This window comes from Wyeomyia smithii, chromosome 3 (genome assembly GCF_029784165.1).
Source record: "Wyeomyia smithii strain HCP4-BCI-WySm-NY-G18 chromosome 3, ASM2978416v1, whole genome shotgun sequence".
In the NCBI taxonomy this organism is placed as follows: domain Eukaryota; kingdom Metazoa; phylum Arthropoda; class Insecta; order Diptera; family Culicidae; genus Wyeomyia; species Wyeomyia smithii.
The window spans coordinates 223,691,646-223,719,609 of NC_073696.1; the positions used below are offsets into that span (position 1 = coordinate 223,691,646).

A 27,964-nucleotide genomic window follows, 5' to 3' on the forward strand; every position below is an offset into this window, starting at 1 on the left:
GCATGCAGCTGGCGCCACTAACCGATTGCTGCGGCAACTAGCCATCATCACGGCAAGATGAAATGAGGCATACGGGGCAAAATGATAAAAGACTTGAAATATTTCAAACATCGATCGCGTGTGTTTACTCAATACGTTATATTTATTACCTCTCCATCATCTGGTAAGCGTATAATAATTCTATATAAAACTTGATTTTTGTATAAGTTTCACAAACGTCCGTTGTTAATTTACATTTTTTCTCTTCTAGAAGTATGTATTTACCACTAGACTGTGCTATGTACTGCTTGTTTTGTTGAATCATCGGATATCGTTTTATAATTAAATCTACTACCTTAAATGATTAATAATATATGTTAATGTGTTAGTTCCTTACAACTATATAATGTTTGGCTCTCTGTCTTGCGATATTGGAAGCAGTTGACATTACTTGTTAATTTATACTATACTTGGGATATCGACAATTTTGCATAGAACGTACAAGAAGACTTTTCTTTTCGACATGCTTCAAGTGTTATTAAGTACTGTTGACATGAAAAGTCTTTTATGATGTCTAGCTATTCTTGTTTCTTGTCTGTTATGTACAAAAAAAAAACATTTTTACCTGCGCGCATGTAAACATGTTAATTTTAAGTCTTCGAAGGAAGACTTTACCAACGCAATCTGTGTATGAGTTTAGGGTATTTACAAAACTAGGTTTCTTCCTGCCATCGCTAACATTCAACTGTCCTATAAAATCCTATAAAACAGTAAAATATTGCTTTTGTTTTACGAGATTTCTATCGGTTGTGCTTGGTTGAAAATGTGCACCTAATATTCGCCCTCGACGGCTGTCTTTTGTTTTTTTTCTGTCCTCTCAGTCCTCATCTGCAAACCCGTTGCGACCGAAGTGAGTGTCCTTATTTCATTGCCCTCCCCGTTCCAATCCGATCAGTTTGTCGAAAAACGAACAGTAGCTCCGATCGTTGTTGTAATAGAGTGGATCCTCCAGGATGTCCTTCGCGTGGGTCAGTGTTGCGGCAGCCAACTCACCGACGGTCCATTTGCGATCCTTCAGAATCCGGCAGATTGTGTCCAGCTGGAAACAGGAAAGCAGTTTTTCAATGCAGGGATATTTAAAAATTTTCTGGGTCAACGTACCTTGGAAAGTTTCTCACTTCCAGCGGTGTAGTATATTAGATACGGCAAACCGGCAACACTGGCTGCCATCCATTGGATAACCATTTTAAGCTGAACGTCACCTCGTCTGGAATCACCGCAACCCCAGTTCCCGGTGGCTACCGGCCGTAAGTTGACATTAAAGGTCCGTTTCTGCGCCAACTGTGATATCTGGAAGTCACGAAATTAGAACGGTAAGTTTGACATTTATCACTAACCCAGAAACAGAACGTGTTAATTCGACAGATCCGATTGATGGAGAAGCAGTGTTACGAAAAACCAAAAGAAAATACGAAGAGTGTATTGGAAACAATAGCAAACAAACAAAACACTGTGATAACGATACTACCTTCAACGTTACATCATCGCATTTTACATCTTGGTAGTAGGAAACGGACCAGTTTGGTTTGTAGTTTTGCAGCCGAGTTTTCAGTGACGAGCGCTGCATCTCAGTAACCGGTCTTCGGCGGGTCCGCCTTTTAGCCCTCGGTGGAACCGCCGGAGGACGCAAATCGGACGTTGTGGAACAGATCGAAGTGCTAGAGCGTAACCGGTGCAGAAGTTTCCGCTGGTCAGTTTGATTCAACTGAATGTTGGGACACTTGAAGAGTTTGGCCGGCTCCAACGCCAGATATTCATTGCGCTTCACATGTAACGTTGTCAAACAGGGTGTGGATGGTGGATTTGAAGCAGCGGATGATTTTTTGTATATGGTACAATGAAATCAAACCAAAGCAAAAATTACGGGACAGGAAAATGGGAAACAAAGAGAAAGCAAAACGGTAGAAAAAATCCGTTTAAAATTAACTATACTAAAAACTTAAACAGCTCTCTCAAACCGAAGCAAAGACTAATTCTGCCAATCGCATCGATTTGGAAAGGCCAAACTTACCAATTGAGCCGCAAGTTTGTGTTTATGTTTCGCCAATTCCAGGGACAGAGATCTTACGTTCAACACTACCTTATTCTTTTGGTTTCCGTTACTCATAATCACAGTTCCTTCCGCTCCTTTGTCATCAACTAATCCATCTTCCGTCAGGGGCATTCCCACAAAACTTTCACTCAACGTTCGTTTCAACAGGGAATTCGCAAATCTTAGAACGGCTTCGTCCCGTGCGTCTAGCTTCTTTGGCTTGTCACTGTTAATGGGCTCCTCCAGCCATCTGAAACAAAGCAATTTTTAGAAACTAATTCCACTATCAAACCATTGACATACTTGGCAAACTTTTCGTAAACCTCTTCCAGCTCCGAACCTAGATCGGAGTCAAAGCTGTACCTAGACGATTCGTTTGTTTCGTTCCGCTCCAGTACTCCATTCGGCCTTCGATTGCATCGGTCGAACCACTCTCGCTCCTCCGATGTGCTTCCCATCGATCCATCCAAGACAAACCCACACGAACCTCCCCTTCGTACTCGAATATCTTGGTCCTGGGGTTGCGATCCTGCCACACTAATACCTACTGCATAATTACTATCCTCCGTACTAACGGAATTATTGTCCTGCAATGCCTCTCGCAGTTTTTGAGCAAAATTTAACCTTCGTTCCGGGGTGTCCAGTTCCGTTGCGTACTTCCCCGCGCGAAACCCATCTTCGTCGTCCTCGTCAAAGCTTCCCCGAGCGCTGTGAAATTCATCGTTGCTAGATTCGCAGCTGGAGAACGAATCTGTTCGAGTTGTTACTTGCAATGGGTGCCTGTTCACCGGTAGACACTCACCAGATGAACCCAGTATTATGAACTTTCCACGATGCTTACCACTCGTCAGAACTCCACTGGTAGATCCGGTAGAAGAATTTATAGACGACCCGTTTCCTACTGGTCGTTCGGGCGACAGCCAGGATCGTCTTTTATTGATGTCTTTCTCCAGCTTGTTCGAATCACTACTGGAACGTTTGGAGTTTGGGGTAGGTTGTCGAATAAAAATGGTGGTAAAAACGTCCGGAGATCCGGGCGTCGAACCTTCTCGATCACGCTCTCCGATCGGCGAAAGGCGACCTTTACTAGAATTGGTTTCCAGTTGATCCAACCGCGTGGGTCGCTGCTTCTCGCTCGGTTTCACTTCCACCACTGGACAGGTAGTATTCTGTCTAAACGCTAAAAGGCACTTATTCAATTCACGCAGGATATCGTCTTCTTCGAACTGCTGCGAAGGAACTGCTCGGTAGTTCTCTGCATCGATACAACACAGAGAGGTTTTCTTGGGCTGTTCGATCCGTTCGTACAACGCCCTTCCCCGAGGTTCTATTATTCGAGCTATATGATGTGCGTTCTCAACCTGCAGCGATTCGTTATCTTCCAACGCTTCTACGTACAACAACACAGCCAACATTTCTGGAAAGGTAAAGAATTGCACCGACTCCTGAGTATCGCCGTCACTTAACACACTACCGCCCAGGCGGGCATTCGCGAACACGGCCTGCATAGTGTCCGAGCTTGCCTTATCCAGTCGCCCTTCATGTTTAATTTCTACGTCGCACAACGGTAATCCGCATTCCAGCCAATCCTCGATCGTCAACCATTGTTTTCCGGTCAAAACCTTCCGGCTTACCTTGAGCGTTCCATCCAGCATCGATGGATTAGTCACCAGCGAGTCGAAATAGTTCAGAAAACTTCGGAACTTCGCTTTCTGTATATTATTACTAAAAAATGCAGAGAAAATCGAACAATTAAACACACTCGACTCGAATTCCACGAAGTACTCACTCTACTAAACCTTTAAAAAAATAAGTAAAATTGAAGTCTTGTAACGTTGGATGAGTTTTCTCGGTACGTTTTGGAAATGTGGAGAAGAAAGCGTTCGCTAGCAGGGACGCCACCAGCCGGTACCCCAACTCGTAGCTGTCCGGTTGCTGCTGGAGGCTAAAGCTAAGCCCCCGTGGTGGACGGTACAGTTTGAGATCCCTTGCGTACCGAGCGATGTGCTTGACGGTATGTTGCAGAAAATGGGTCCGCTCCTCCTCGGTTAACGTTTGCTCCACGAAGTGACGCAGTCCTTCGAAGACTGCATTATCCTTGCCGTCGTCATCCGGATCGAGACTAACGCTGTAATGAAGCGAGGTTAATCAAGATGACTCATCGGTGATAAAGGGCAAGAAACTTACTTGCACAACTCGTGCAACTTCTGCATTACTTCGAGAATCACCTCTAGTGAGGTCGACCCTTCTATCTGAGTCAGCTTCTTCTGGACATTGGACCACCATGGTAAATCGCATGGCAACATTACCAGTGCCATCTTGCATTGATGTGTGGAAGTGTTGATCTTAGCAGAAAAATTAGTATTAACGCGTGTTATGAACTAAATTATTATTTAAGCAGCTTTTCGGCAGTCGTTTCAGACGAATTAACTCATGATTCTGGAGAAGATAAGAAAAAAAAAAAAACACAACATTGTAAGCATTATCGAACAAAACACTGTCAGAATTTTTATGGTAGGTATATATTACAAATCTAGCACAACATAAGATCAATCTTTGAGCATCTTTGAATAAGCCAATGTTATAGTTTGAAGGTTATGTATTCAAAATATAGTATAGAGGGTGGAACGACCAAAAAGTGGTTAACTTCAACATTAATCCCATATTCAATTATTTGAAAAATTAATGAAAACCCCTATTTTTGTTGGCACAGGTATGTGAAATAATGTGCCTACTTTGTTTTCGGCACACGCTCTTCAGTCGTCAAAAAGGTCTCCACGCAAGAAGAACGGTGTTTAAAAATTCTGCACGCGCACCAAGAATTTTCGGCTTTTGTCGCATAAACAGTTAGCGAAAAAGCTAAGCAATTTGCCTCAAACGACGGTGTCTACAGTGATAAGTGTGCTTGGGCAGAGGTTGACCACAACTCGGAAACCGGAAAAATTGTCGAATATGCAAAAAAATACCTGGTATTTCTTTAACAACCGGCACCATCAACCAGAAAATTTACGTCAACGAGTGCCTTCAAAAACGACTCCTGCCATTACTGCAGCAGCAAACGGGTTCCGTGCTGTTTTGGCCGAATTTGGCCTCATACCACTACGGCAAAAAGGCATTGAATGCGGTCAACAACGTCCAATTCGTGCCTAGGGATAAAAACCCGTTCAACACCCCAGAGCTTCGCAAAGCGAAACTTACGGAAAACAAAAAAAGTCGTCGGGAGCGAGCAGCAATTCAAGGGTAATTGGCGTGTAGCAGCTGGGAAGGTTCACAAATCGACTGTACAAAATCTGATGCAGAATGAGAAAAGCAAGGCTCGAGCATTCGTTTTTTCGCCGCAGAAGATTTAACCAATTTTTCTTTATAATATAATGTATGAACTGCAAAAAGAAAATAGTAGAAGGGTGGTATTCAAGACACGACCGCATGACGTTGACTACCGTATTATTATATTCCATTAAAACAGCCATTTTAGTATTTTGCAGAAGCCATGTACTACTAACAGCCACCAGCATTACGGGTGAAACCGGCACGAGATGACCGGTACTATTTTGTCTTTCCTCCTTTCAGCTGCTAACACCTAGCGTCCGTATGTAACCGGTACGGGTTAGTAATGAAATTGATGGGGTGAAATGTTCGAACGGTACCTTTTATACCAAGGCTTCGTCAGTTAGTTAGAAAGAAGGAGGGGCTAAGCAGGAAATGAAATGACAAGGAACGTAAATAAGCATCGGAAACAGAAAGTGACATCAACAATAACAACAAAGTCAGATCGATTGTATCCGTTAGTGTCGACTGTGCTTGGAAAGAGAGAGGTAGTGATTGTCTGTGCGGTATGATTTAGACAATCGATATTAATTACCAATTTTTCAATAGTGTATCTCAAACAATAGTTTGTTTTCGTTACATAAATTTAACCGTTAAAGAATTTCTGATCGATTGATGCCAAAACCTCGAAAACCTGATTATAAATGGCTGAAAAATAAGCGCTCAAAACCTGACCACTTTTCCCTGGTTTTCCCTGGTTGAATTACTAGATTTTCAAATTCAGGCGCCTAACTTCGATATAGACGTTAGTCAACATCAAAAAGAATTAAATTAAGAATAAACATACTCTAAACGTTGTTTTGTCTAAACACTTTTAGGTTCTTCCACTCTTCAACATGAGCTTTGAAAAGTGCATGGATTCATTCCCATACTAATGTCGTTTTCGTTTTCGCGGTGAAGCAACACTCGGACTACACCGTAAATGTTTTATTTTACTTTCCGGACTACACTTTTCTGTCCCGGACTACAGCCGAAAAAAGCAGAGTGTACCGTAGGAAGTTACCAACAGATTCACACGTATGTGTCAAAACTGGTTTGTTTTGGTTCTCGTTCCACGTGGTACAGTGTCAGGTAAATTTTTTTTCAGCACGTTTGCAAGATGGACATATGAAATGGAAACGAGACAAAATGACGATGGCGATAATGACCAAAACAAAATAAATTGACAGCCATCCCATTATTACGCACACCACTGCAACTACATTGAAAATGTTTTTTTTGAAACTGCAAAGTGTAGTCCGAAAAAAGTGTAGCTACACATTCATTCATTCATAAATCATTCATCGCTTGCTTAGTGTATGTATTGCTAAGTGTGTTTGTATCATGGTATGGTTTAATAAAAATGTAGGCGCGTGAAGTTTTTTTTTATGTTTTAGAAGAAACTAGCTGACCCAACAAACTTCGTCTCGCCCATTTTGGTGTTTAATTTAATAATTCTAAACATTCCAAATCCATTGATTCTTTGCGATTTGTTTATAGTCTAAAAATGTACGACAAATCGGCCATAGGATATGATCAAAGTCAAAAGACAAATCGTTTGAAATGACTGGTTTTATCATAATGACAACATCCTCGACATTTGGCTTCTGTACATCACCTCTATTCTGAAAATATTCATATTGAGTGGTATTCGATTAGTTTCAGCTGTTTTTACGGCATCAATCTGACTCCGCAAATACCCATATTGGGTGGTGTTCAGTAATTTTGTTGTTTTCCAGAAACTAAAAGTGGTCATCTTTGATTTCTAAAGAGTGTCCAGGGTCAATGCTTGGCTTCTATGCATCATCTCGATTACGGAAATATTTATATTCAGCAATATTCGGTCTTTTTCGGCAGTTTTTCCGAATCCCAAAGTCGCTAAATTGGATATCAAAATGGCTTCTGGAGACGAATTCTGGCCCCTGGGCGTCATTCTGGTTCAAGAAACACCCATATTGGGTGTTATTTGGTCTTTTTCGGCTGTTTTCCAGAAACCAAAAGTCGCCATCTTACAATTCATAATGGTGTATGTGGTAAATTTTTAGCTTCTGATTCCGGAGATACTCATAGTGGGTGGTATTGCTCATTTTCGGCTGTTTTCCAGAAACTGTAAGTCGCCATCTTGGATTTCAAAATGGCATTTGAAGAAAATTTCTGGCCTCTTAACGTCATACTGGTTAAAGAAACACTCATATTGAGTGGAACTATTTGATCATTTTCGACTGTTTTTCAGACACCGGAAGTCGTCATCTTGAAATTCAAAATGGTGTATATGATCGATTTCTAGATTCTGTGCATCGTTCTGATTCCGGAGGTACTCATATTGGATGGAAATCGGCCATTTTCGGCTGTTTTCCAAAAACCGGAAGTTGCCATCTTACAATTCAAAATATTGTCTGAGGTCGACTTGTTGCTTCAGAGCACCATTACGATTCCGGAAATACCCATATTAGAAACCGAAAGATTCCATCTTAAATTTAAAAATGGCGTATGGAGTCGAGTTTCGACTCCTGTGCATCGACCCGATCATTGTAGGCTGTTTTCAGGAAAACCTGGTTGAAATATCTGTTTAGCTTGTATGGGAGACCTGCCTCCCCTTCCAGAGTACGGAGGAGTATCAAATCACAATAGAAATTTATGTTTGATTCGTATAAAAGCCCTCCCATCAAGAAGTGGAAGGGATGTTGAACCACCTTTAACCTATTTTTTGCCCTCAAAAACCTCCACATGCTAAATTTAGTTTCATTTACTCTTATCGAAAAAGTTCTGGAGTTGTGAAAAAATTTGAGTTTCTTTTATAGGAAATCCTACCCTTCCAGAAGAAGGAGGGATGCCAATCTATTATGGACATATTTGTTACCCCTAAAAATATTGACCTGCCAAATTTTATTCCATTTAGTTGATTAGTTCTTGAGATGTGCAGAAATTTGTGTTTAATTTGTATGGAACCCCTTCCTTCCAGAAGAAGGGAGGGTGTCGAACCATTATGGACATATTTATTACATAAAAAAACATTCACATACCAAATTTGGTTATATTTGCTTGATTGGTTCTCGAGCTGTGCGAAATCTGTGTTTCATTTGTATGGGACCCCTCTCTCCCAGAAGAAGGGGGTCTCGAACTATCTTAGTCACCTCTCTCGGCCCCTAAAAGCCTTATATACAAAATTTCGCGTCGATCGGTTCAGTAGTTTCCAAGCCTATATGGATCAGACAGACAGACAAAGCTGCACTTTTATATGTTTAGATAGTTGAACCGATCACCGTGACGGTAGCCACCAGTCGCTCGTGTTTGTATTTGTATTTTATTTTCGGTGGTAGCTTTTAAAGGATGATTTATCAAATTGATCAAAATAACTGTCGAGAGTCACTACTGTCATATTATTGTTGTTCATTGCGCCTTCTGCGATCTCATTTCTTCGTCGTATGGAAATTCTATTTTCGTAAATTCCACCGTTTTCCTTTAAATTTTCCTAGTTTTCTCGCCGTAACAATTTGCCTTGGATGAAGACGAACACAACAAAACAAAGCCAGCTCAAATCAGATGCTCCGTTGTAAAGTTATGGGCGGTCGTACATATATGTAACTTTATTTTATATATAAGAAGATGAGACAAAGCATCACTGTACTGCCAGCAAGGCCCACTAAGTGTTGTGCGCGATTACTTCTTCAAGAAAACCAGCTGTTTCACGGAGAGACTTAATTTGATACAAATCCTACTAAGTACTTATCATGTAAACCTATAACACAATAAACAATAACCACACCACAATAAACCAATAACAGTTTAATTCATTAATTTTCCATTGCACAGAACCACAATGGATTATTATTCAAAAGTCTATGCAAGATTGTTGTAATATATGCTTTAATTGATCACATGATTATAAAATTATAAATAATGCATAAAATTTACCGTACTTTTGCAATTTTCAGGTCCCGGTTTGTACATTTTTCTTGAAAGGCCTATTGATTACTTACAATTTTCCATTAAAAGATTTTAAATTGGTCAAACTTGGTTCAACAGTTAGAAATTAAGGAAAAAATGGTTGTCTATTTTCAGACAACCTTAATTCAAAAAGGAGCACCCTAAGAATCAAACAAGAAAATACGGGTCTACAGTTTTTCGATAAAGAATAAGTATACCAAGAATGATTTGAACAAAAAAGAAATCTGTAAATGAGAAAGATCTAAGGGAATTTTAGATAAATAACATTTTCTGACATCAGAAAAGAGTTAAGCACCCCAAAATTGACATCTTATGTCATTTTCATTTGCAATACTTTCAGAAAGACCTTTAGGTTTTTTTTCAGACTTTTGTTCAGAAACCTGCCACTTTGTAACGGTGCGTGTACCTCGCCCAAAAACTATATAACTTTCGGCTAAAACAAATGCTTCTATACTAAGAAAAATAGGTTTATCTCGACGTTAAATTACCTTTTTTTAAATCTGTTTAACGTAATATCAAGAGTGTAAGCGATCATTAAAGATACAATAACAATTTGTCTTCACATAATCCTCTCCTTTTTGCGGGAAGGGGGTCGCATTTAACTTTATCGAAGACGCGATGATTCTGTCTCATAGCTCAAGTGAGATTTCTATGTTTCGACCGGTCCTGGCAAAAAAATAAACCCCCTTCCCGCAAAAGGGGGAGGATCATGTAAAGACAAATTGTTATTGTGTCTTTGAGTATCGCTTACACTCTTGATATTACATTAAACAGATTTCAAATAAGTTAACCTAACATCGAGCAGAACGTATTTTAGTATTGTAGGGGAATCGGGGCAAAATTGGTATGTTGCTGACATTTTACGTGGATCAGACACCAACCATTCGATTCCTGAGACTTTTTTACTCAATATAAGACATAATTTGACTACCACTTTAAGATATTAGCGCTTTACCGTTAATGCTCTGACAAACTCGATATTATTTTGCTTTGTGAAATATACTAAAAACATGCCAAAATCGGTTTTGTAGAATCACAGTTCTGTTTTTCTGTAATTTTTTTGTTTTTTTTTTTTTTTTTTTTTTTGAAAAGATAGGTAAGAAGATGCTTATATGTGGACAAACTCTTAGAATTTTGATATTTGGTCTTAAAACAAAATGGCGTCGAAAAAACATCGAAAATTTCCAATTTCCCAAAAAATCAAAATGGCTTCATTGTTGCCCCTTAAGTTGAAATATGTTCAAACTCAAGGATATTTGGTTTTGCGTCAAAATACACAGAAAAATTATATATTGAAACCAAGGCAGAAAAAATGTCAATTTTTGTTGCACCGTGTTATCAGATTCAATTCGCGTTGAACGTGTTGCTGATATTTGTTTGGTTTTTGCGTGCGAAAAAGAAGGAAAGAAATATTTTTATATTTGTCATCACGAGCATTTCGACAATTACGTATGAGAGTTCACGTAGGTGCGAACAGCCCAATATGTTTCGTACATGAACAGTAGGGTGGCAATAGAAATCGACTTTTCGAATTTCGTTTACAAGTAGGGTAACGGGGGTATTTTGGCCAGCTTTGGGAAGTGTTCGCACAGTTTATTAAAAATAAACACAATTTTTCAACATAAATACCTACTCTGTTATACCATTGTTAAAAGCTAAGTGTCTATTTTAATATACACCGTTCAACAATGCAATATATTGAAAAATGTCCTAGAAATATCAAAATTTCTACGAAGTACTAAAAACATATTTTGGTCCACCAAATTTTTACTTTGGCCCACCTTTATATCTACAGACGTATATGGAAATAGTTCGGACTAATCATATTTAAGATCATCATCGGTATTTTTAGAGCAAAAACAGTGGGTTTGAGGGACATCCTTCTGCTGTGATTTTTTGTAAATTTTAGGCATCCAAAAATGAAATGATTTGGCTTATAGCGGTTTGACAGGCATTCTCATCTAATTTCATATCCATCGTTAAATGTGATAAATTAAGAAGTTATTACCTGTAAATTGTCACAAGCTGCTTCTTTGTTCACGTGCAACAGCCGAACGGTAATCAAAGAGATGTCAAAACTTGGCATGGCCAAAATATGTTTGCTTCAGAAAGAGGCAAACACATTTCGGCCATGCGTTTAACCACTTTTTCAACTTTTCCAACATGTTAGAGTATACAAACTGTTCCTATGACATTTTATTGATATTACTACAACAACGAATTGTTTCAAAAGCATACATATTTGTTACATTAGCTTCCGGACGTTAAGTTGTATATTACCACTTCCTCTTGATTTTAGGTTGACTCAGCCATGACTCTGAATATGTATGAACTAATTCCAAAATAACACTAACTAGAGCCAGTTTTCGCCGAAAATCATAGTGTTGTATGATTCTTAGGTGTGTTATTCAATGTTACATGCATATTTTTTTAATATTCATTGAATTTATCAGATAAAATGCGTAAAATGTTACCGGGTGGGCCAAAATATGTATGTGGGCCAAAATACCCCCGTTACCCTAGGGCTCAAAAGTTTCGTCTTCGAAAAAAGTCCTCATATCAAACTTCAGCTTGATCGGACTTCGAGAACAAGTAAGTATTATTGTTTGACCGATGAAAAAAATGCACAGGCGGTTCACGAATTTGTCGACATCAAAAAATGTTTGATGTCAAATGCCTTAAACATGCATGAAACGTCGAGATCTGGTGTTATCCAAAAACAAAAATTAAAAAAAAATCGATTTTCTTGGATTCATAAATTCTTGAGCTGCGGCCAATGGAACGTATGAGAAAGTGAGACCTTTGAATTTCGTTTAGCAATAAAGCTCAAAAGTTTCGTCTACTCAAAAAATGTTTTCATACAAAATTTCCTCCCAAGCGAACTCCGGGAAGGGATACTGCAAAGCGGTCAAGGTTTCACTTTTCGACTGAGCGAACTACTAAATGCGACGAAGGACAATTTTTTCCATACAAGTCATTGCTATCCTAATGAACAGTATCAGTAGTGAAGGCATGTAGCGCTTGATATAAATATCGGAACAGAAACATGACGGGACGTGCGTAATAAGTATGTCCTAAGAAACACGCCCACGCCATTGAGAATCGTGTTTAAATGAATTCTGGAGTACTTTGTGATAAGGTCGTATGTCTAAACGTAAACAAAACGAGTGAGAGATGATTTGTGCTTGTGTAGTACAAGGGATATAACTCTCACTCGTTTCGTTTATGTTTAGACATACGACCTTACCACAAAGTAGTCGAGAATTCTCAAAAATGTTCTCCTATTTTTTCTACCCGCAACGCATCGCAAACTGCTTAAGCTGAAACACTTTGTTTTCAAACAATGTGCCACAAAAAGCAGCACAAAGTGTTTACGTTCTTCCCCTCTTGAAATATTTCTCACTTGGTGATATCTTTCATAGTCTTTTCGTTTTCGCTCTTTCTGTATGTGCCTGTTGGTTGCCAAAATGTGTAGGTACCTACCGTTCTCGTTGTGCCTTGACGTAAAATTAACACACTGAGCGCAATGAGTGTGCGAATGACAGCCCTGGCTGTATGTCGTGGGTTTACAGTTTCAAAACTTCAGAATCAATCGTGGAGCAACGTAGAAAAAATTGAGCGACTGGGACTGGACTCTCTGATCGAAATCTTCACATATGCGAGGTGGACTTTCCACCCGAGCGTACTCGTGATACCGTCGTGATCGATGCGCACAATGGGTCCTTCACTTCCGTAGCCGCCGATGCCAATCCTTCCGATGAAATCCTTGTTGTAGGTGCTTTCAACCTGCTAGGATTGAAATGGTGTTCTTCAAATCGCGATTTCGGGTATCCAAATCCTGCAATGTCCACTCTTAACGCTGGTTCAATGAACATGGTCGGTTGTATGATATGTGTCCTGTGAGCATTGGCACAAACTTACGAGTTACCTCGGCACCTGTACGTTAGTGAATTGTAATACCCTTCGCTTCACTTGGTATTAAATAGTTATCCTACGACTGATAACATTGACAACGTTTCAGATGTTGTTGCTCATAACTTTAAAAGAGCTGATTTCGCCAGGATGCTTAGTGTTTTACACCGTATCGACTTGGAAGACATCCTAGACAATAACTATGTTCATGCGGCTACATTGATCCCCACCCATGCCCTCGGGTACATTACACTGGTCAACACAGGTGCACACCAAAAGCTTAAACCGGAAAAAAATTAAAGATTGTAGCTGTTCAATTATTCCTGTGAATTTCGGAATCTCTAACTACTAACTTTTTTTTAGAGACTTGAATGAGTTTACTCGTAAACATAACATTGAACCGACGAATTCGGTGAGCAATTACTATGCGAACTCTAACGTAAGTTGAAGCGTTTTGTTAATGACTAGGGACACCGAAGTTCATAGGAATGGTTGAATACCTACTGTAACAACCTTTCATTTTTTCCGTTTTGAGCTTTTGGAATGCACTTTCGCTTCAAATGTGGTTTGAATCTTATTTAACCAATCGTCAGCTCAGCGTGAACATCGCCACAAGTTATTCTGCTCCCTTCACGGCTACTTCATGTTTACCTCAGGGCAGTCCCCTAGGACCGCTAATCTTTCTGCTCTATTTTAATGACTTCAATCATGTGCTCGATTGACCGAGATTATCGTTCGCTGATTTTACACAGAATTGAAGATGACGATGATACACTGGATGTTTAGCAGCAAATCGATGTTTTAAACGAATGCACAGTGGTTCGAGTTGTATGGCAAGGGCGGTCCGGTCATAATTCATTTTTGTGCAGTACTGTTCTTGAAAACTTCTGAAATCGACAGAATCAGGTGTGTTTTGACTATAACAACCTTTTTTGAGACTGTCATCATCCAACTTGTTTCAATTTTCCGGCATTCCCATTATCATGCATACATAATAGAGTGTCAATAGAATATAGCGAAAAGTTTTACCATTGAGTTTTAAAATGTGGCAGTTTTCAAAAGTTTTGTCTTTTCTAAAAAAGTCCCTATGCAAAATTTAAGCTCAATCGGGTTGTGTTAAATGAACTCTCAAAGCGATCAAAGTTTCAAATCAAAGATCATAGGAAAAACCTCAAAAAAATTCGATATTGTCTCAGAAACCTCCCGTGTATCAACACCAAATATCGATATTCGAATATAGACAAATGTTTGAAAACAGATTTGTAAATTTGAGCTGTATGTACCACAACCCTTCTAAGAAACTATGCAGAAAACATAAAATTCAAGCAAAAAAGTAACAGTCTTGAGCCGCTTGTCATCGACTTGGATGAAAATATTTGCAAATGAAACCTTTAACAAATCTTTCCTGAGTCCTGAGCCTTTCTTTTGGTGGTAATTTGGTGGTAGTATCTCGCGCGGAACACACTTAAAAGTTAACATGAATTGCAATATGAGTGGTGCTCTTTGACTTTATTACTACGTTCCCTCCTACGACTAATTTTGATAACAGTTTAGCACATATCTATCCAAACAATATCGCAAGAGCAAAACATACCTGTTTTCTTAAGTTTCATAATAAAAGAAACAGATGAAGCGACTGAATTTGTTCCTAAGCGGATATTTATACAATGTAAAAAACACGTACTGTTTTTTGCAAGTGTCAAACACCTTCACTTATCTTGTGGTCAAAAGTGAACTGTTCATAAAATAGGTCAACAAAAACAGTTTTTCTGCATTCTCAGGTACATAACCGATCCAATAAATCGATAATAAGCAGAAAACAAAAAAACTTTTTTTCTATTTTTGACCTATCGGCGAACCACTGTGGAATGGTGCGAACGGAATCGGATGGCATTAAATTCATTACAGGTCGGACTCGATTATCCGGAGTTTTGAAAAACATTTCGCTCCGGATAATCGAATCCTCCGGATAATCGCGCCATTTTTTATATTTTTATTTTTAATATCTCTCATTTAGAACAATGAGTTTTCTATTATAGTATGTTGTAAACAATGCATGTGCCGACGAAATAAATTGAAAATTGTCTTTAGACTGTTTGCCGGCGTTTGTTTCACATACATTCGTAATGATAAATTATGTTATATTGATTATCTCGAAGATGTAAAAACCAAATAAAATAAATCAAAACTACCATTAGAAAAACAGCTTTTGCATCGAGAGATTGAAGGAAATATTTTCCAGAAAATATAATAAAATTTGATTTGATTTAGGTATTTATCTCACGGTGCTCCCACAGACCGTTATTATAAAAAAAATATGCACCATTCGATTCGTTATGACGTCCAGAATCACTGGTCAAAATTTCAAAATCATCGTATGGTACATTTTTGAGTAATGCCCTTTTGAAGGTCGTAAAGTACAAAAAAGTGATATAAAACCGACGAAATACTTCTTGTAAAGCAAGTTTTCAACCACCATTTTATGTAATAACTTCCAAAATAGTTCCTACACATTCCAAGGGTTATATTTCAAGACATAAACAATTGGTGGAAAAATTTATTTGAAAATCCCACAATGCACAGTGGTCTAAACTAGAAAAGTTATGGATAATTTCAAAAGAACAACAATTGCTAAATTCTGCGATGTTTTATCTGTACGTTGGACACGACAAAGTGGAGTTTTTTGTGCAACACCCCTCCCTAAAATCCGTTTTGGGGTTGTTTGGGGCCCCAAAAGGAACCAAAAAAACTTGGTTCTGGAAAATCGATTACTTTTCCCCACCCTAGTCTATATGCTCGTAGGAATTCAGCTCTGGCATTAGTAGTGCCCGATTTCTCAAAACAGGACGTTGTGAACGGGTTTCAAAGATTATTTATGTATCGCATATTTTCGACCTAATTGTTCCAAGGAGTAGGTTGATACAACTATTTTTAGATTTTTTTTTTAATTCTAGTGTTTTAGGTCGACATGAATAAATCACGTAGTTTTGTAGAATCATGCTATTCAGTGTCGGAGACCGTAGATCTTCCAACGCACAGCTAATCTAATACTTAAATATTAATATAATAGTTTTACCATCGATAGTTTTGCTATATGGAATACCACTCCTTTTGAAGTAGAATACTTCTCTCAGGAAGTTCGGCTACATAGGGATGTGAAATGAAAATCTAAAACCGAAAAAAGTGAAAAATATGTCCAATTTCAAACGCTAATAAATCGGTTAGTTTTCGATGGATATCCTTCGTTATTGCAGCAATCGATTAGAAAATCTTCTAAGATTCCTACCAAATGCATGAAATTGCAATTTTATTATTCGTACTATTGTACTATTGAAAATTCTTAAGCCTTGTCAAAACACAAAATTCGACCTCTGATTGGTCGTTATACGATTGCTTTCCCAAGCACGGTCGACAGAGTTATGGACCTAGTAAATTGGGGATGCATTATTTGGCCTATATAAGAGGCTTCATCAGATATTAAACAAACTTTTCATCAGATATTAAATTGAACAACTGAAATTTGAAGAACACAAATGAATATTTGAAGAGTTAATATTTTCTCGTTTTGCACTGTAATCCAAAGTTAATTATCTTCATCCACATGCATACTCTGACAACGTTTGCGTCGCTTAGTGGTTGACTACGGTTATGCAGAACGCAAATGTCGGCGCGATGTGATACGGCCAGACGAAATGTGTTGAAATGTATAGCTCTACTTCGTCGTAAAAAGAGCTGTACATTTCATCACGGTAAGGCGAATCGCATAGCGTCGCCATTCGCGTTCTGCATAACCGTAGCCTTTGTTCCGTTCCCGTTTAATGATGTCGTATTAAATGTGCATATTGCAATTTGGCAGCACTTCAACTTCTCATTTGCGCAAAATTTTAAAAATATTCAATAAACTTCATTCAAAATATCAAACAAAGAGAAATTACAGTACTGCCAATAAACGGTTAACGTTTATTTACTAGAAAAAATGACTGACACGCAAGTAACGGGGTTATCTTTCTTGCAAAAGTATTCTACTTCAACCTTGCGGTCGTGGCTTTGCATACAACCTTCCTGTGATTTTTTTTTCTTCGGACGCGATTTTGGAAGGCATCCGTTCGCATCGCTTGGTGAATCCTGATTGTAACATTACGTCCTTACGTAATTTGTGGATGACGCCTACCGAGTTTTTAACAATTTATCAAAAACGTGTCAAACTTCCAAAAGAGAATCTGACATTGATTATACGCAATAGGAAGAAATTTTTGCGACGATTCATGACGATGAATCAAACAAGGATTCAGGGCGTACGCCCGCACATAGTTTTGCTTATATAAAAAATATCGTTTTTTTGTGAGTATGTCAAAGACTTTCAAACCCACAGAGTAGTATTTTAGTAGAAACCATCGCTCGCTTAGTATAGGATAATGATTGACTAATTACAGTAGCATTATTCTAACAACTTCAACATTAAAACAGGAAAAATATCTATGGGAATATCAAGTATATAATTCTCTAAGCAATTGTTTTTAAAAGAAGAAAATTAAAAAAATGCAGTATGTATTTTGCACTGTCATTTGTAGTGCGTCAGAGACAAAGATTGTATGGAAGCGAAAGGTATCTGAAATGGTGACGAAAACCATATGCCAGTCGTATGAATATTTGACGTTCGTAAAGATTTCCAGAATAAGGTTTATAACCTATAATGGGCAATGCAAAAAGTAATACATGATTGACCTACATGCCCGTAGAGCATATTTTCGTTGCATTCAAATTTCCAGTAAACAGGTATGTTAGAATATCAGTAAAAGAATTTCCTCCTAAATATCATTAAACATTGCATAGGTAATTAGCAACGTGTCCAGTTTTTTAAAATAATTTCAAAATTGAAATACTTGTAAGAAAAAATAATTCAGACACTAGACTACATCTATATGATGTGGGATGCAAATAATTTAATGACAAATATATTTTTTCTCCAACATTGGACGCGTTGAGTTTCTTGACTCAAAAGTACTAGACAATTCCCCATTGGCATTGGAAAGTTTTTCAAATGTTTCATCCACGAATAAATCCAGATCAGACCGCTTTCATTTGTCAAACAATTTAATTCAATCCGGTTAGAGACAAACATTTGTACAATTCAACAGCAATCTGGAATGATTGTAATCTCCACGCGAACCCATCACCGAAGTGATAACATTTGAGTATTGAACAAGGTATCATGGGGTAAATCTCACTTTTAGGATTTTTTCGAGCATCTCGAAAAAACTGACATGAGCTGCTTGGTAAATTTTATGTGGAAAGCTAAATTTTTGGCTCAAATTATTACAAGAAATTCTGGCTAGGTAGGATTTGTCCCAATTTACCCCCGAAATCAAAGTACATAGCAGCAGCGCAACTGATAGCAAATATCAATACATAAACAGTGGGTTAGGTCCGGAAATGGTCAGCTGATAGTAGCTATAGCTATGAACGTATGACATGCACAGAGAAAGTGGCTTGAAAAACCAATTACATATCATAATTGGCGTCTCTAACAGAGGCACGTGGCTCGAACAAGCTATAACACTCTACGTATAATTGTCACTCCGCAACTGCGAATTGTTTTACAACAATAAGGCATTTCTTTGCCAAATAACCGATAGACCCATATCGAGAAACTTCGCCATGAAAGAGAATATGCACACGAGTTTGGCTTTACAAACTGAGTATTTTCCACAGATGAAAAAATCACAGGAGGGTTGTGTGCAAAGCCACGACCGCAAGGTTGAAGTAGAATACTTTTACAAGATAGAGAACCCGGCTTCTTGCGTGTCAGTCATTTGTCAAAACTAGATGGCTCATGTGATGTCAAAATGAGTCAACTTTTCATTGAATGCATTTACTAGTGCCCGCTATCGCACAGAGACTGCATTTCACCAAAGTGCCTCACTGCATCAGCTGCTATCGATGCTGATACCCGCTGGAACTGCTACGCTATCCGTAGTCATGACACAGTTGTGGCCGCTATCCGCTATCGCTGGTATCCACTGCAGTGCTACTGCTGCTGCTAAGGGAGGACTGCTGTTGTCGCTGTCTGAAACTATTATGAGCGGCTTCGGCTGAAACAGGCTCTTATATAGGCCAAATAGCACATTTCAAATTGCAAGGTCTATGATTCTGTCGACCGTGCTTGGGAAGCAGTCATATAACCAATCAGCCACCAATCAGAGGTCGAATTTTCCGTTTTGACAAGGCTTGACTATTTTCAGTAGTACAATAGTTTGAACAATAAAATTACAATTATCTTCTTCTGGGAAAAATCTTAGAAGATTTTCCAGTCCATTGCTACAAGAACGAAGGGAATCCATCGAATACTAACCGATTTATTAGCATTTGGATTTGGACATATTTTGCACTTTTTTCGGTTTTAGATTTTCATTTCACATCCCTATGTAGCCGAACTTCCTGAGAGAAGTATTCTACTTCAAAAGTGAGTCAGAAACAGAATAAAAAAATATACAAAACTAGTTATTGGACAATTAAAATCAATCGATAGACAAGTTCTATCTAGTTGAACTTCATGATCAGTTTTATTATTGAGTTGTCCAATGACAGCCAAGAAAAGAATACCAGAAGGTACGAAAAAAGACAAAATAGGACGCGAACGCTTTGTGAAATAAAAAAAAATCGTTCAAAAAATATGTCAAAATAATCAATTCTAGTATATAAAACTAAAACTTGGCTATATAGGTACTCATATACTCATTTTTATATATAAAATACGTGAGCAAAGTTCCATTCAAATACAAAAAAGCATATTTTTAGGTCATTCTGGCAGGAAACATTCATCCTAAAACATCTGGCAAACATTCCGAACGGTTTGGATAATTGTTTTAATTCAGTTTATTTTTGCTCTCCGTTATTATTGTCCATAATGCAATATAATTGTTGATTGAAAAATAAACAAACCTTCTAGATGATTTCCGCGTTTTTCAACCAAATAAATAAGTTTTCCTTGAAAGAATATGCGTCGATATATTCGTTCGTTCGATCTCCTCCTAGATATTCACAATACACCCCACCAAAACAATGTCTCAAAATCCATTCATAATCACAAACAAAACATACGTAATCATCTGGAATATTCTCTCCAACTAAGCAATATCACTACCACTTGATGGTTTCTCGCAATCAGAATTTTCCTCCCATCGTGCAAAAGGAACCCCTTCGGCAATTAACACTCCGTCGTCACCGCCAGCATCATCCCACACTCGGCTAAATATAATATTTCTTTCAATAAAACTACACACCATTAAAATCCGATCGGTGACGATCACGGCATGAAATCACAGTTCGCGGGATGACGCGATCGCCGCCGATGATGGGTGAAAGTGAAATTCCAAAACTCAGGAAATGATTCTGGCTAAGGATGGAAAACTGTCACACGATTTGGAAACACAATTTTACACTAGACGCGTACGACCGGTGCTGCCAGACTGAGGCGGATACTCCCACCCTCAGGGCACCGAATGAACGAGATGACCGAAAGAGTACGAAATAGATCACCGCACACCATTCAGGCAAAAGTGAAAAGTCTATTTTCTCGACAACATTTTCCCGTCGTTAATTTTGTTGCTGCTGTTGCCGCTGCTTGCTGCTGTCGTAGATTATTTGGGTAAGGCGAAGTTGCTATTTTTATCATCGCGCAAACATATATTGGACATTTTCTGGTGCGATGGTGGCTACTTTTGCACCGCGTTAACTTTTATTTTGGCACACTAACTTGCCGCAAAGATGTTGTGCATTTTGTCACACACACGGGCTACAAAGGTGTTGTTGGACTACATTTTGTTTAACGTTTCAAGTTTGTACACACATCAAGTGCAATTCAAAGTTCGTTACCGGCATTAAAATATCGTTAGCGTTCAATATAGATGCGGAAGAGTTGGATTTAGGTTTTTTCAATTCCCTCCAGGGATGCAGTTTAGACATCATAGCTTTGGAAACGAGAAATTTATTGATCTAGATCCCTTGGATGTCAATTTTGTTTACCAGTTTTTCAATTTTGTGTCATTTCCCAATTTTATTTTTTTATGATAATTGTTTTTCTGTTTTTGTATTCTATTTTCGATTTGAATACCTTCATTTTTTTCCATTTGCTCATACATCGTTTTCAGCTCTCCTTTTAACAGATTACCGTTCCTGATTCACCCTTCCTTTTCCCATTTTTTTTTTCTATTGTTTATTTTCCTTTTCGCTTTCCCATTTTCCTATCTCTATCATTCTTCCCCTTTTTCTATCCCACTACCCTAACTTATTTCACTTTGCCATTTTTTTCCAATTCCTTTTTCCATTTCTCTTACCACATTCCTATTTCCTTTTTCCTCTTGATATTTGCCGTTCCAAATTCGCTTTTCCATTTCACCTACACAATGTCTCGTTTCTCTTCCAATTACCGTTACTCCGGTCTCAATTCTCATTTCTCATTCTCCATGTGGGAATTGTTCGCATATCATGTTACTCATTTCTGATTTCTTATTTCCTATTTCCTATTTCCTATTTCTTGTTTTTTATTTCTTATTTCTTATTTCTTATTTTTTATTTCTTATTTCTTATTTCTTATTTCTTATTCCTTATTCCTTATTTCTTATTTCTTATTTCTTATTTCTTATTTCTTATTTCTTATTTCTTATTTCTTATTTCTCATTTCTTATCTCTCATTTCTTATATCTTATTTCTTATTTCTTATTTCTTATTTCTTATTTCTTATTTCTCATTTCTTAATTCTTATTTCTTATTTCTTATTTCTTATTTCTTACTTCTTATTTCTTATTTCTTATTTCTTATTTCTTATTTCTTATTTCTTATTTCTTATTTCTTATTTCTTATTTCTTATTTCTTATCTCTTATTTCTTATTTCTTATTTCTTATTTCTTATTTCTTAATTCTTAATTCTTATTTCTTATTTCTTATTTCTTATTTCTTATTTCTTATTTCTTATTTCTTATTTCTTATTTCTTATTTCTTATTTCTTATTTCTTATTTCTTATTTCTTATTTCTTATTTCTTATTTCTTATTTCTTATTTCTTATTTCTTATTTCTTATTTCTTATTTCTTATTTCTTATTTCTTATTTCTTATTTCTTATTTCTTATTTCTTATTTCTTATTTCTTATTTCTTATTTCTTATTTCTTATTTCTTATTTCTTATTTCTTTTTTCTTATTTCTTATTTCTTATTTCTTATTTCTTATTTCTTATTTCTTATTTCTTATTTCTTATTTCTTATTTCTTATTTCTTATTTCTTATTTCTTATTTCTTATTTCTTATTTCTTATTTCTTATTTCTTATTTCTTATTTCTTATTTCTTATTTCTTATTTCTTATTTCTTATTTCTTATTTCTTATTTCTTATTTCTTATTTCTTATTTCTTATTTCTTATTTCTTATTTCTTATTTCTTATTTCTTATTTCTTATTTCTTATTTCTTATTTCTTATTTCTTATTTCTTATTTCTTATTTCTTATTTCTTATTTCTTATTTCTTATTTCTTATTTCTTATTTCTTATTTCTTATTTCTTATTTCTTATTTCTTATTTCTTATTTCTTATTTCTTATTTCTTATTTCTTATTTCTTATTTCTTATTTCTTATTTCTTATTTCTTATTTCTTATTTCTTATTTCTTATTTCTTATTTCTTATTTCTTATTTCTTATTTCTTATTTCTTATTTCTTATTTCTTATTTCTTATTTCTTATTTCTTATTTCTTATTTCTTATTTCTTATTTCTTATTTCTTATTTCTTATTTCTTATTTCTTATTTCTTATTTCTTATTTCTTATTTCTTATTTCTTATTTCTTATTTCTTATTTCTTATTTCTTATTTCTTATTTCTTATTTCTTATTTCTTATTTCTTATTTCTTATTTCTTATTTCTTATTTCTTATTTCTTATTTCTTATTTCTTATTTCTTATTTCTTATTTCTTATTTCTTATTTCTTATTTCTTATTTCTTATTTCTTATTTCTTATTTCTTATTTCTTATTTCTTATTTCTTATTTCTTATTTCTTATTTCTTATTTCTTATTTCTTATTTCTTATTTCTTATTTCTTATTTCTTATTTCTTATTTCTTATTTCTTATTTCTTATTTCTTATTTCTTATTTCTTATTTCTTATTTCTTATTTCTTATTTCTTATTTCTTATTTCTTATTTCTTATTTCTTATTTCTTATATCTTATTTCTTATTTCTTATTTCTTATTTCTTATTTCTTATTTCTTATTTCTTATTTCTTTTTTCTTATTTCTTATTTCTTATTTCTTATTTCTTATTTCTTATTTCTTATTTCTTATTTCTTATTTCTTATTTCTTATTTCTTATTTCTTATTTCTTATTTCTTATTTCTTATTTCTTATTTCTTATTTCTTATTTCTTATTTCTTATTTCTTATTTCTTATTTCTTATTTCTTATTTCTTATTTCTTATTTCTTATTTCTTATTTCTTATTTCTTATTTCTTATTTCTTATTTCTTATTTCTTATTTCTTATTTCTTATTTCTTATTTCTTATTTCTTATTTCTTATTTCTTATTTCTTATTTCTTATTTCTTATTTCTTATTTCTTATTTCTTATTTCTTATTTCTTATTTCTTATTTCTTATTTCTTATTTCTTATTTCTTATTTCTTATTTCTTATTTCTTATTTCTTATTTCTTATATCTTATTTCTTATTTCTTATTTCTTATTTCTTATTTCTTATTTCTTTTTTCTTATTTCTTATTTCTTATTTCTTATTTCTTATTTCTTATTTCTTATTTCTTATTTCTTATTTCTTATTTCTTATTTCTTATTTCTTATTTCTTATTTCTTATTTCTTATTTCTTATTTCTTATTTCTTATTTCTTATTTCTTATTTCTTATTTCTTATTTCTTATTTCTTATTTCTTATTTCTTATTTCTTATTTCTTATTTCTTATTTCTTATTTCTTATTTCTTATTTCTTATTTCTTATTTCTTATTTCTTATTTCTTATTTCTTATTTCTTATTTCTTATTTCTTATTTCTTATTTCTTATTTCTTATTTCTTATTTCTTATTTCTTATTTCTTATTTCTTATTTCTTATTTCTTATTTCTTATTTCTTATTTCTTATTTATTATTTCTTATTTCTTATTTCTTATTTCTTATTTCTTATTTCTTATTTCTTATTTCTTATTTCTTATTTCTTATTTCTTATTTCTTATTTCTTATTTCTTATTTCTTATTTCTTATTTCTTATTTCTTATTTCTTATTTCTTATTTCTTATTTCTTATTTCTTATTTCTTATTTCTTATTTCTTATTTCTTATTTCTTATTTCTTATTTCTTATTTCTTATTTCTTATTTCTTATTTCTTATTTCTTATTTCTTATTTCTTATTTCTTATTTCTTATTTCTTATTTCTTATTTCTTATTTCTTATTTCTTATTTCTTATTTCTTATTTCCTATTTCTTATTTCTTATTTCTTATTTCTTATTTCTTATTTCATATTTCTTATTTCTTTTTTCTTATTTCTTATTTCTTATTTCTTATTTCTTATTTCTTATTTCTTATTTCTTATTTCTTATTTCTTATTTCTTATTTCTTATTTCATATTTCTTATTTCTTATTTCTTATTTCTTATTTCTTATTTCTTATTTCTTATTTCATATTTCTTTTTTCTTATTTCTTATATTTCCCATTACTTCTTCCTTATTTTTCATTATTAATTTCTGTTATCTTAATTCTTATTTTTTATTTCTCATATCTCACTTTTCATTTCTTATTTCGCATTATTCATTTCTCATTCGTCATTTCTCATTTTTCATTTCTCATTTCTCATTTTTCATTTCTCATTTCTCATTTCTCATTCCTCATTTCTCATTTCTCATTTCTCATTTCTCATTTCTCATTTCTCATTTCTCATTTCACATATCTCATTTCTCATTTCTCATTTCTCATTTCTCATTTCTCATTTCTCATTTCTCATTTCTCATTTCTCATTTCTCATTTCTCATTTCTCATTTCTCATTTCTCATTTCTCATTTCTCATTTCTCAGTTCACATTTCTCATTTCTCATTTCTCATTTCTCATTTCTCATTTCTCATTTCTCATTTCTCATTTCTCATTTCTCATTTCTCATTTCTCATTTCTCATTTCTCATTTCTCATTTCTCATTTCTCATTTCTCATTTCTCATTTCTCATTTCTCATTTCTCATTTCTCATTTCTCATTTCTCATTTCTCATTTCTCATTTCTCATTTCTCTTTTCTTATTTCTAATTTCTTATTTCCCGTTTCTTATTTCCCATTTCTCATTTCTCATTTCTCATATCTCAATTCTTATTTTTCATTTCTCTTTTCTCATTTTTCATTTCTCATTTCTCATTTCTCATTTCTCGTTTCTCATTTCGCATATCTCATTTCTCACTTTTCATACCTCATTTCTCATTTCGTGATTCTCATTTTTCATTTCTCATTTCTCGTTTCTCATTTCGCATTTTTCATTTCTCATTTTTCATACTTCATTTCTCATTTCGCGATTCACATTTTTCATTTCTCATTTCTCATTTCGTACCTTAATTTTTTTCTCATTTTTAATTTTTTCAAAAAATAGAGAACATTTTTCTTATCATCGATTATTTCTCATGTCTCATTTTTTGTTTCTCATTTCTTATTCCCCGTTTTTATTTTCTCATTTCTAATATCTCGTTTTTTATATCTCATTCTTATGTCTCATTTCTTATTAATCATATTTGATTTTCCTTTTCCTACTTTTTGTTTCTCAGTTGTCATTTTCACTTCCCTTTTTTTGCATTCCTCGTTCACTATTTCCATTTCATAGATTCTTTTCCCATTTTTCTCTTCCATTTTTTACGGAATCCTTAGCGTAATTCCCGCTTCTATTTTAATTTCCGAGTTCTTTTTACCTTCTCCATTCTTCATCTCATTTTTCTTTCTGATTTTTACTTCCTTATATCATTTGTAATTTATCTTCCCAATTTTCTAGTTTCGTCCATATTCTCATTTCATTAATTTTTTATCAAAAATTCCGTTTCATTTGTGCACCTCCATTTACAGTTTCTATGTTTTTTTTGCTCTATCATTTGTATTTGTATCATTATTTTTCTCCATTTCTCCATTTCTCGTTTTTATGTTTTTTTTTAGTTCAATTCAACTTTTACTTTTTTCGTGCAATATTCATATGTTATTCACTCTCATTTTAATTTTTTTTTGTATTTTTATTCAACATTTTAGGTTTAAATAAATTTTCCATATAATTCTGTATGGTTTTTCTATTATTATTTTCTTTTTTCAGATTTTAATCTCCATGGTTTTTACTTTTGGTTTATTTCTTATTTGTTATTCCTGTTTCGCTTTTATTGTTACCGGAATTAAATATTGTTTATCCTACATCTCTCATTGTATTGTGCCTGTAATTTCATTAATTTTCAGGTTCAATCTTTCTCCATTAATTTTCTGATAATAAAATATTTGAAATCCTTTTTTATTAGTGCTTAGTTGGAATGTATACAAATAATACCCTCTATAAAATTACTCGCTCGAAATTCCCCAAAAATTTTCCTCGGAATTGTATACGATAAAAATCTTTGATCACAAAAAATATCAAAACAGTAATTTCTCAATTTTTGACCTGAATAATGATTTTATACGGTAGCTGACGATATTTTTTTTTTGCTAAATCAAATTAATTCGTGCAACAAATAACCTTTCCAAATATTATACAAAGTACACGTCACTGAGTTCCCTCCTTTTGCACTGCTTCAAAGACACTTTTTAATCTCGATTTTATTAGTTTCTTCCATTAACCGCCCATTGCATGCATCACAGCCGTATCCTACCGTCCGTCCATGTGTGTCATCTCCCGGGAGATACAAAAAGTAGCTTAGCTGCAGTTCGAAGTCGTTCTGCTAGCCACGTTTCACTGTGTGCCCGATGGATACTTTCCACTGTTGGGCGGCAGCAGAACGTTCGAGCGAGATAACATCAGGAAAACTGCCTCGAGCTCACCAGCCGCAGCGGTGGGTCGAAACGAGCAGGAGATGCTGGGCTTTGCCTCCCACACCTTCGCCCAAGTGGTTCATCACTTTTTTCCTTCGCTAGTTGCTTTGTTCGCCGGGTAACGCGTGGCAGTATTAGTGAGAGTTTGTTCTCGATGGAAAATTATGATATCAATCTCGCGGTAAAGATTGAACCATTTTATCCTGATGCGACGGTTTCCGCAGTAAAATTTGTATGATTTGATGTGCGCAGTTCTTGGTTTGGATTCTACTAACAGCAGCAACACCAACAACGTTAGAAAAATTGAGTGAAATATAGAACTTTTTATTCACATTCACGGTCATCTTGATGTTCTCCAAATATCTTCTAATTTTCACCTTAAAAAGTAATTTGATGGAGCTCCGCACAACTCAAAATCTATTCAGCTATGTTCACAATCACCATTCGCAGCTTCGCAGGTCGCGACAAATTTGCGTACAGTTTACTATATTTCGAACATCAAAACCGGAATATTCTGCTCGAATCAAGCGTAACGCGTAAAAGTTAGATGAAACGAGAAAACTGAAAACACCACACAACTTGCTCAGGACTATTTGTGCAAGAAGAATGAAAAGAACTAACGAACGAACGAACGAGAACGAACGCACTGGGAAGGTGAAACCGCACGAGGCCAAGATCGAAGGAAAACTAACGAATGTCTAACGGGAGCAAGTCG

The 27,964-nt window shown here is 35.0% G+C and overlaps 1 protein-coding gene across 10 annotated transcripts; it reads right to left on the reverse strand.

The window, feature by feature from the left end:
* Positions 1 to 99: 99 nt before the first annotated feature.
* LOC129727142 (uncharacterized) lies at positions 100 to 27,964 on the reverse strand. Of its 10 annotated transcripts, none has more exons than XM_055684642.1 (9): positions 27,627 to 27,963; positions 20,180 to 20,364; positions 4,259 to 4,510; positions 3,861 to 4,199; positions 2,375 to 3,796; positions 2,051 to 2,321; positions 1,508 to 1,801; positions 1,141 to 1,329; positions 100 to 1,078 (listed from the first exon to the last, which is right to left on the reverse strand). In XM_055684642.1, exons 3-9 carry the CDS (start codon positions 4,387 to 4,389, stop codon positions 905 to 907), a joined length of 2,820 nt encoding a protein of 939 aa, XP_055540617.1. In that variant the 5' UTR covers positions 4,390 to 4,510; positions 20,180 to 20,364; positions 27,627 to 27,963; the 3' UTR covers positions 100 to 904. The 10 variants fall into 10 exon arrangements, with proteins under 10 accessions (XP_055540617.1, XP_055540613.1, XP_055540614.1 ...); XM_055684638.1 differs by having other exon boundaries at positions 20,180 to 20,485; XM_055684639.1 differs by having other exon boundaries at positions 20,180 to 20,500.